Consider the following 9,607-nt stretch of genomic DNA (forward strand, 5'->3'; position numbering starts at 1 on the left):
TGGGTGGGCTGTGTGTGGACAGAGTGAAGTGGTCAGATGGGTGGGCTGTGTGTGGACAGAGTGAAGTGGTCAGATGGGTGGGCTGTGAGTGGACAGAGTGAAGTGGTCAGATGGGTGGGCTGTGTGTGGACAGAGTGAAGTGGTCAGATGGGTGGGCTGTGTGTGGACAGAGTGAAGTGGTCAGATGGGTGGGCTGTGAGTGGACAGAGTGAAGTGGTCAGATGGGTGGGCTGTGTGTGGACAGAGTGAAGTGGTCAGATGGGTGGGCTGCATGCATTTTCGTGGATCAATGGAACTAACGTAGTATCTAGAGATACAAGGCCTCTGTCCGACAGACAGTGAGGTTTTGGTAAAAAAAAGGTTTTCTACAATGGAGCCTTTTCACACGTGTCATCATAACAGGGTAAACACAGCTGCAGTTAATAACATCCATAGTGTGGGTGCGTTTGATTTAGCTGAACCAGACAGCCAGCATTTGATAAGACTATTGACAGTGCCTTTCTCTTTAGCACGCCTGAATCAAAAGGGACTTGTTAATTTAATATGCCGCCCGCCCCTGCTGTTACTCTGCTACGACACGTCTGTGAAAACGAGTCTCTTGGGACGGTGACAAAACAAATCATTCAAAACTGAATATGTAATGACAACAGACTGTAGTTAAAACTCCTCTTGGAGAGCCAGTTCCACTGAAGGGAAAACTAGCGTGACGAAGTACAGACAACAGTGGTGGACAGTAACAAAGTACATTTAGTTATAACTGTAGTGTACTTAAGTACATTTTTGGGTATCTGTGCTTTCCTTGAGTATTTGTATTTTTGGATAATTACGACTCTACTACATTTCTAGGGAAGGGAAAAAGTACATTATGAATTAGCCACTTAAGCCCTATCCTACAATAAATGTGCCACGTCTCTGTGTGTGTGTGTGTGTGTGTGTGTGTGTGTGTGTGTGTGTGTGTGTGTGTCTGTCTGTGTGTGTGTACAGTTGTAATGCACGTAACTCGAGAACTGTTTGCCCCACCAACTTCAAATTCGACACACGCGTTTCACTCCCCCCGGTATCGGTCGACCTACGGTTCTCCAGAACCACCACAAAAGGCTCTGGTCAGGCTCTGCCAGTGGGCCTAATCAGCCTAAATCCTTTCACCAGTGCAATTTCAGACAGTTAAAATGGGTGCTATGACAACGGGTATTGATACTACAGAGATCTCCATATACAGTATGGGCACAAAACACAGACAGATAGTTAAAACGCGTTCCACACCCCCTCGAGTCGGTCGGACCCACGGTTCTCCAGAACCACCACAAAAGGCTCTGGTCAGGCTCTGCCAGTGGGCCTAATCAGCCTAAACCCCCTCAACTGTGCAATTTCCAGCCTCTGCCTCAGCCAATTGATTGCCATGGCAACCCCACACCTGACATTGATTACTTATCCAGTCCGCTTTTCACAGTCAGTCAGTTTGCCCTCTTCAGACAAAGGCAGATACAGAGATCTCCATGTGGGACACAGACAGACAGTTAAAACGTGTGCTATGACAAGTTGACAACGGGTAGGTTCCCAAGTTGCATCGTTCTCAAGTAGGCCGGTAGCCGACGAGCACGTACAAGTCTAGTTTCAATAATAGTGAGATTAGCAGATCTACTGTACGTCCTTGTTGACATGTTTTACACGTCCTTGTTCTGTGTTGTTGGATTGTTTTCTTGTTCAGAAGCGAAAATGAGATGCTGCATCTCAAGGGCCTTATCCTAGTCTAGTTCAGGGGTTTTCTACATCTGGTCTGTGGACCACTGGTGGTCCATGGAGGTATTGCATGTTGTCCCTGAGTATGCTTTTTTTTCACTAGTTGAGAAACCGTGAACTGAATGACTTATGACTTACCGTCCATGAATGCAAGTCATTTTACTGATAAGTTGGGAGGACAAGACATTTAACAGAAGAGTTAGAATCTCAAGAAGGGGAAGTGCACTGGATTATCTGGTTGTTGAGTCATTATTATTAGGAAAGTATTAGTAATCACTGGACCATTGGTTGAGAAACAGTGGGATGTGTAGCCCCCAGCCAAGACCCAGCATGCAGCAGCCCTGCCAATCGGGCTCAGCCCTATTGGCACGGTGGGTTGGTCTGGCGAGTGGGAGCCCCGGGTTCAATCCCCGCTTCTGTGCAATGCTACATACTGTATACACATGGGATGCATAGCAATTTAGCAAGTGTTACAAAAGCACTAATCTTAGCCCATATCCCCACCCAACACAACAACAGTGGTCCCCAGGTTCATTTTAAGTCAGGGTCCCTCGTTCACTATCAGTTGAAAACCCCTGCTCTAGTTAAATTTCTAAATAGAATAAGTATTTGAACTAAAGTACAAATTCGACTGAGCAACTTTCACTGTGGTGGAGTAATATTTGACCAAGGACTGGAGTAGTATCTATTATTTTACTCTAATACCAGTAATAGAGCACCACTGGCTGCTACGGCCGTGCTAATTGAGTACAGGTGTGACGACGAAGCACACAGTAGTGAAAATCATTTGTCCTGAAGGCTGAGAGCCACAGCTCAGATGTTGTGGAGCCCCCGGCCTTCAGGCCTTCAGAATGTTAATTTGAGTGGAGGAATGTCTGCTGCAGTCATTTTCAGCTCAGTATGAGGAGGGAAGCACAGGGTTGGAGGGGACCTGAGAGGAGCCAGGCCTGGTTAATCAATCTAAGATTTCACTCTGTCTTATATAACTAATGATACTTTGACTGCAGAGGGTCAAAAAAACAAGGTTCCCTTGGCTGAAAGCAATCCCAGACACATGTGCGTCTGACTGTACTCGCACTGCACTGTCTGCAACTATGGCTATGTTCAGACTAGCAGTCGTAAATCAGATTTTTTTTTTCCTTTTTCGCCCCGACCACACTGGAATCTGATTGGTGTTATCAAGACTGAACTGCAATAAAATAAAACACACTGTTTTTTTTGCTAATCCACACAACATTCTGTCATGACTAGTATCACTAGCAACTGATGCAGATACTGTAGGTCAAACGTGTCTGAATAGTGAATACACAAACATACCATGTATTCATGGTATGGGGTAAAACCTTTGTCAAGTAGTAGTCAATGCTAATCAACATGAATCACACATCACAGTTGCAACTTCATGAACGGAATACGTTTGTATATTAATATATATAAATCAATCATGTAGGGCAAGATATCCCCGTGAGTCGGACCGCTGTGACTGACGCCACGTTAATGAGAGATAGCCTGGCAAGGCAGTCATAATCAAAGTTTATGGAGTGAATGATGAAGTAATGCATAAACGTTAATAGATGAAGGCTGGTGTGTGCTGGTTATATCTCAGATCTCCCAGTGGCCCAAATAAATCCACAGCATGATCAACTGTACAGTGCTGGGCACAGGTTTGTAGTCTCTATCCTTAACGGAGGTTGTACATAACTCCAGAGGACATACGGTGGTTGCCGCCGCCGGTCCCGACTCCCCAAAATGCTTTCGCATGTGCACTTAACACTGTAAAGTGTTAATACACATTAAAGTTTTATTAAGCATCTAACCTATCCTACCAATTTCATATGACACATTGTCAATGTATACCTTTACAAAATATATATTCTTTCACATGTATTATTTCTTAGTTTTATAGCTATACATTTTAGGAGTGAATACATATGTTTAGATGCCTATTTGGTCAGACGATGCTGTTATGCTTTGTTGTCTATGACAGAAAAACAAGCTAGCTGACAACCAGTTGGCGTTAGGTAAGTCACATCAAAAGTCAAAGTCACATTGGAATGATCACTTTTTATCACTTTGATAAATGAGGACCATGCATGGTGTCCTTTAAGGTTTAGGTTCAGGGCATATTGTACAATATATTGTACAATATGACCTGAACATGTTTTTTTAATCAAAAATGCTGCATTCATGGATGTCCCTGGTATTGTTTGACATGTACTGTAGGTGTGTAACAGCTATTTCGCAACATCTTCAAAAATGTTAGGGCACAGGCTGCACAATTGTCGTTAAAAGCATACAATCATCAACCACATAAACACAACATCCTAGGTTTGTGACAATGTAGGTTAAGTGCTTCGTCTTACCGAGTCATAAAACTGCTCAAGTCTGGGATGTGTTCAGTATTCAGGACAACGTTCAGACCATTGACCGTCCTCTCCGTCCGATCTTCTAGCTGCGGAAACGGCACAAGAACATTTAACATTTCAGTTTTTTTTGTAATGTTTTTTTTGTGGCTTTCGCCTTTATTTTACATTTTTTATGGAGGGCCATTGAGCCATGGCCTAGGCCCATGCAGTCACTTTTAACCATTTTTTCTGATCACATGTGTATTATTGTCATTAATCATTTTCTTTACAATTTAATCGTTATTCCAATTCCACCCACATAGTCCCAGTCACTGCCAATCCCTCCGGTCTGGTCTTGGGGAGGTGACCAGTGGTTCTCAAACAATGTCATGTCAAGGACCCCCCGATTGATATGCATTTGGCTACAATTTGAAAAGGTTTTGTGCCAGGGACAGGGACCCCCATGACAGACATTTGTAAGTATTCATTTTCTCTGTGGGCCACAAGGGTATTGCAAGTGGATCCCCAAATAATTAGCAAACTCAAAGCAATAATATTGTTACTATTGTAATGATAATCAAACATTAAAATTTAACAATTCTTATAGGGGGTTCCAAATGATCCCTTAGAAGTCTGTAACTCTGAGAGGGTACCAATTGAACCAAATGGACCGGTAAGAGTCCATTTTGGTTCCATATTTACCATCTCGGAGTTATGGTTGGTCCTTGAAATGAAAAGGTTTGAGAACCACTGGTATTTAATTGTATAGCACAAATGTGATGGAACCGATTCCTAGTATCTCAATGTTGGATCCGGATCCCGCGGTTCTTCCGGTCCGGTTCCTGATCCCAACCCTACAGCTGACTACTTAAGTGGTCAGATCGGTGGGCCGCAAACACTTTAAACATTTTGAAGTGGGCCCTGATCTGGAAAAGGTTGGACCACAGTTGAGATAGTTTGGCCACAAAAATGATTTTCTCTCATGAAATTCCTGCACAATGTATGTCATGAAACGTTTGACATGTTATTTATTTTCAGCATGGGATTAAAAGCCTTCTCCCCAAGCCTGTCACAATCATTAGATAATGGCCTAATAGTAATTATTTGAGATATTCACCATTATTCTGCATATAATCATAATTGTTTCCATATTGAAACGTTTTCATACATTTCAAGTTTATAAAATAGTGGAAATAGCAGATCTACAATTTTGAAAACGTTTTGAAAGTCAGGTAATTATATATTAAATTAAATATTCCAATGTTCAATGCCAAAAACACAAATCATTGATCACAATTATTTGTGAGACTGGTCTTGACTTGAACCCAGCATTCTATTGTGACCCTCTACTGCGCTCTGCTGGTAGGAGACAGTTACTGTACACACACACAATGGTGGACTTTAAACCCTATATACTTCACCTCTATACGGTCTACACGGTCCCTCTCCTTTTTTCCTTCTACACCAATTATTTTTTCCAAAAATAGCCAATCTACCAGATCACAACAGAGCTTGTAGATCTGCTATTTTCACTAAACATTCCCCTATAGTCCTAATGTGTACATTTGTTTTGTAATTAATCTTTTTGAAAATGAAAAAATCTTTGAAAAAACACGGCTTCCTCATACACTAGAAGGGCAATATCAGTCACCAGAACCAGTGGCATGCATTTTCAATGAGTCTACAGTGGTTAAAATGGTCTTTGAATTTCAATGGATTTATACAGTATACAGTGGTAAGGGGGCGGGGCATGACAAAAAAATTGGCTATTGAAACAAACAACCTAAAAACTGAGTGTTTTAAAGTGAAACACTCAGGTTAACCATATACTGTATACATTGGCCATTTGAAAATAACCAATCACGTTGTGGAAACATTTGGAATATTTCTGAAACATTTTAACAACACAAATATTGTAATGGGGGTCTCTGTCACAAAATACTTTCAAAGAATGAAACATGTTTGAGATCCTCCTCTGTCCTTTACTCCTACCACCCTCCCTCCTTCTCTCTCCACAGACCCACACACTACACCACACCGTTGTTGCTCACCTTGACCTCGGAGAGCTGGAACTCAACCTGGAAGAGAAGATCACAACACTGACCAGTCAGACACACCTTCTGAACTACTTTAGTGGCACCTGGAGAGAGAGAGAGAGAGAGAGAGAGAGAGAGAGAGAGAGAGAGAGACACACACACACACACACACACACACACACACACACACACACACAAAACCAATTTTACATGGAAACAAATGTAACAGGGTTGACAGTTCATGGGCACCTCTAAGGATACCTTCTCCTCCACACATACAAACTCTCTAATAAGCAATATTCTAAGCAATATTCTCTTTATGTCTATAAGGTGTTTGGCTCTTTGTCATGCCAGGCATTGTTAGGCCACTCATGGCCAGTTTATGTACATGGCTCAGGCTTCAAAATATCAGTATGGAGAATCTACATCTGTACCCAAGGTTTGTTATGATTCTTCAAGTAATGGTTGGTAGTGATACTTTGAATGTTAAGATAAGTCAAGATAGAGGATTCAATTAAGAATTATTTATCTTGAAATGCCTGGTCCATGTACAAATCAAAGACATAGCCCACCTCCAGAATCACACACAAACACTATGGAGAAGTTGCAGAATCGCGACATCAGGTCCGGTGATGCATTTGCAAAGGCAGTAAGGCACTGGTCGGCTTTGTGGGGGATCTCAACTACACACACATATATATATATATATATATATATATATATATATATATATGCCCATATATTGTGATCCCTGACGATGTCACGTGAAGTCACAAGGAATGTCCATATATTAATATTAATCACAGTCAAGGATCTCCATATATAGGCATAGGGATTGCTAGTCTCTGACGGCAGTGCCTCTGGCATTCCCTGGCCAGACGACGGTGCCGCTTCTTAGAACGTAAATATCTCAGATTCTTCTTTTTGGCCAAAAAAAAAGCTTGGTTTGCTTCTGATTTTTCTAAACAATAGTATTTTGCTTACAAGAAGTATGTTTTGGGTGGATTAAATGACAATCGCGGGACACAGATCTTTGTGTGTGTAATATGTGGTTTTAGATATTTTAGCACTTCCTTCAGTGGCGTCAACTCCGTGGGTTCAGAGGCGCAAATGAACCCACTGGCATTTTGGCAAAATATATCAATATGCAGTATATGCACCCACTGTCCACTGAAATTTGATTGATCATGTTGAAATGTTGCTGAAACAATTTAATGTGTTCTTCGTTGTGAACTGAAACACTGTGTTCATTAACAAACTGTAAATAAAGTACCAACCGAAAAAACAAAACTCGTTTTTTTTCCACCGTTGGGGGGGGGGGGGGGGGGGGGGGGGGGCGTGGCTGCATGAACCCACTGCCGTTATAAGAACCTTTCCGCCTCTGACTTCCTTCCTGGACTACAATTCCCATATTGTTTGGGAAGTTTGTAATAATAATAAAAGGTTCTTACTCAAGTCCAGGGTTTGGAAGTTGCAGTTGGTGAGCCTGAAGCCATTAAATTGGGTCTGTTGGTCCAGGCTCTCCTGCAACTCTCTGATTTGAGCCTTCAGGAGAGAAATCGCATTCTGCTGTCTTCTGTCGGCTTGTACACCTGCCCTGGAATTGCACAGTAACCCTCTGTGGAGACAATATAAATATGTAAACCAGCAGTGGTGGAAAAACTACTCACATTTTCTACATAAGTAAAAGTATCAATATTGCAATATAGAAATCTAGGCAATTTGGTACTTCTAACACAGGCAATAGCACAATGGTCACTTAGGTCGTTAGCAAACACACCAACAGAAACATATTTATGTACAGCATTTGTTAGAATGATGTCAATCAATGTATCACTGTCTGGTCTAGTGGAGCTATGAATAATTTGGGTTAGATTCAGGGCATCACATTGACAGCCCTCGAGTAGACACTCACAGCAAGTCTTGCATGTGTTCTCCCAAATGCAGGTTCATGGATGTGAGGTTTTGGTCCCGTTGTTGTTGCAACGCTGTGATCTCTGCCTGCAGTCCTTCAGCCTGAGCCTGCAGCGCTGCCGTCTGATCCATGTCTTCCTGCAAAACACACACACACACACACACACACACACACACACACACACACACACACACACACACACACACACACACACACACACACACACACACACACACAAAAGTGGTTGTTGCTAGTCTAATATAGCACTATAGGAATACAGTATTTTTTGTTTTGAACGTAGATATAGATTGATTTGCGTTACGATGCGTAGATGGAAAATATGGACATCATTAACTTGTTTGCTACAGACAGACTCTTCGCTGAAAATAGTGACTTCTGCAATTGTTCTCCTCAGAATAGGGAAAGTGGTTAAAAAAAGGTTCCTATCAACAGTGATGCAAATAGCCTGCATGCATGCAGGCTATTTGCTATGTGTTGTTGTTGTTCTTGTTGTAGTAACGACCCAGCACACTCAAACAAAAGAGGCCGATGACACCCCTCCTCCCCCCCTCTCTCTCTATTTAAAAGTACAGGAAAAATCTCAAAGTACAGGTAAAAAATATAGTACAGGTAAAAAGCTCTCTCTCTACGGATATCCGTGGATATCCACGGCTTGGATTTTTGAAAATGACTCAAATCATGAAGGCAGTGTGCAATTTATGTGGAATCTTTTTCGGTTTTATGTCTAACCCTTAGTATATACTCTAAGGTCTAACCTCCTTAAAGACTGTCAGGAAATGACACTATATCTGCATGATGTATCATGCATCCTTACTAAATTGAGAAAGGACGCAATCATGTCTGGGGGGGTGCAGTACTGTACTCAGTAGTAGTTTCAGTTTGTTTGTTTGTTTGTTTGTTTGTCTGACTGGCTAACTGTCTGTCTGTCAATTAAGTGTCACCAGGCTTTCCACCTCACTACACAATACTTAATTCTTAGCCCCTTTCTGGACCCAGTTGTTTACCTTTTCTATGTAGACAAGGTTATATAGTTCTCGAGTCGCGGCTAAAAGGATGCTCAAAAGTCCTAGCAAGTGCTTATAGATGTCTGTCATTAATAGTCCATGACGCACACACACACACCATAAAGTATTGTGTCACCGACCAAACATAATAATGTTATTATGACTGTGGTAGTGAATATTGTATTCCTCACCTTGCTTATGTTTGTACAAACAGTTGTATATGTGTACAAATGGTTTCGGGCCCGGGGTTTCAGCTTGGCGCTCGAGGACCGTACCACTCATGACCTCACATGCGGGTAAACGTTACTGTCTGTATCAGTGAAATCATATCATATGATATTATCGTTGGTTCTTTTTAGTGTTTGATATTATGAATGATATGTAGAGTTAAGATTGCAATTGGATATTAGATTGAGTTAATTCATTAAATCCACCTACCTACCTAACAATACAAATCAATGTTTAACGTCCCCCCCCTTTTAAATGCGATGAAATGAGCACGTCTGATGTGTGCGTCATACATGTCATGAAGGGAAAGCGGAACGG

General features: G+C 41.8%; 1 protein-coding gene across 1 annotated transcript in view; it reads right to left on the minus strand.

Moving 5' to 3' along the window:
• cenpp (centromere protein P) overlaps nucleotides 1-9,366 on the minus strand; it is a 106,063-nt gene extending 96,697 nt beyond the window's left edge. The window contains exons 1-5 of the mRNA XM_080792193.1: nucleotides 9,253-9,366; nucleotides 8,037-8,173; nucleotides 7,573-7,739; nucleotides 6,137-6,225; nucleotides 4,104-4,192 (exon numbers count right to left, since the gene is read on the minus strand). Coding sequence (XP_080648319.1) covers nucleotides 4,104-4,192; nucleotides 6,137-6,225; nucleotides 7,573-7,739; nucleotides 8,037-8,167 — 476 coding nt within the window. The 5' untranslated portion in view covers nucleotides 8,168-8,173; nucleotides 9,253-9,366. The remainder of the gene's footprint in view (nucleotides 1-4,103; nucleotides 4,193-6,136; nucleotides 6,226-7,572; nucleotides 7,740-8,036; nucleotides 8,174-9,252) is intronic.
• Nucleotides 9,367-9,607: the final 241 nt, after the last annotated feature.

Source organism: Protomyctophum bolini, assembly GCF_963924005.1.
Source record: "Protomyctophum bolini genome assembly, chromosome: 2".
Taxonomy (NCBI): domain Eukaryota; kingdom Metazoa; phylum Chordata; class Actinopteri; order Myctophiformes; family Myctophidae; genus Protomyctophum; species Protomyctophum bolini.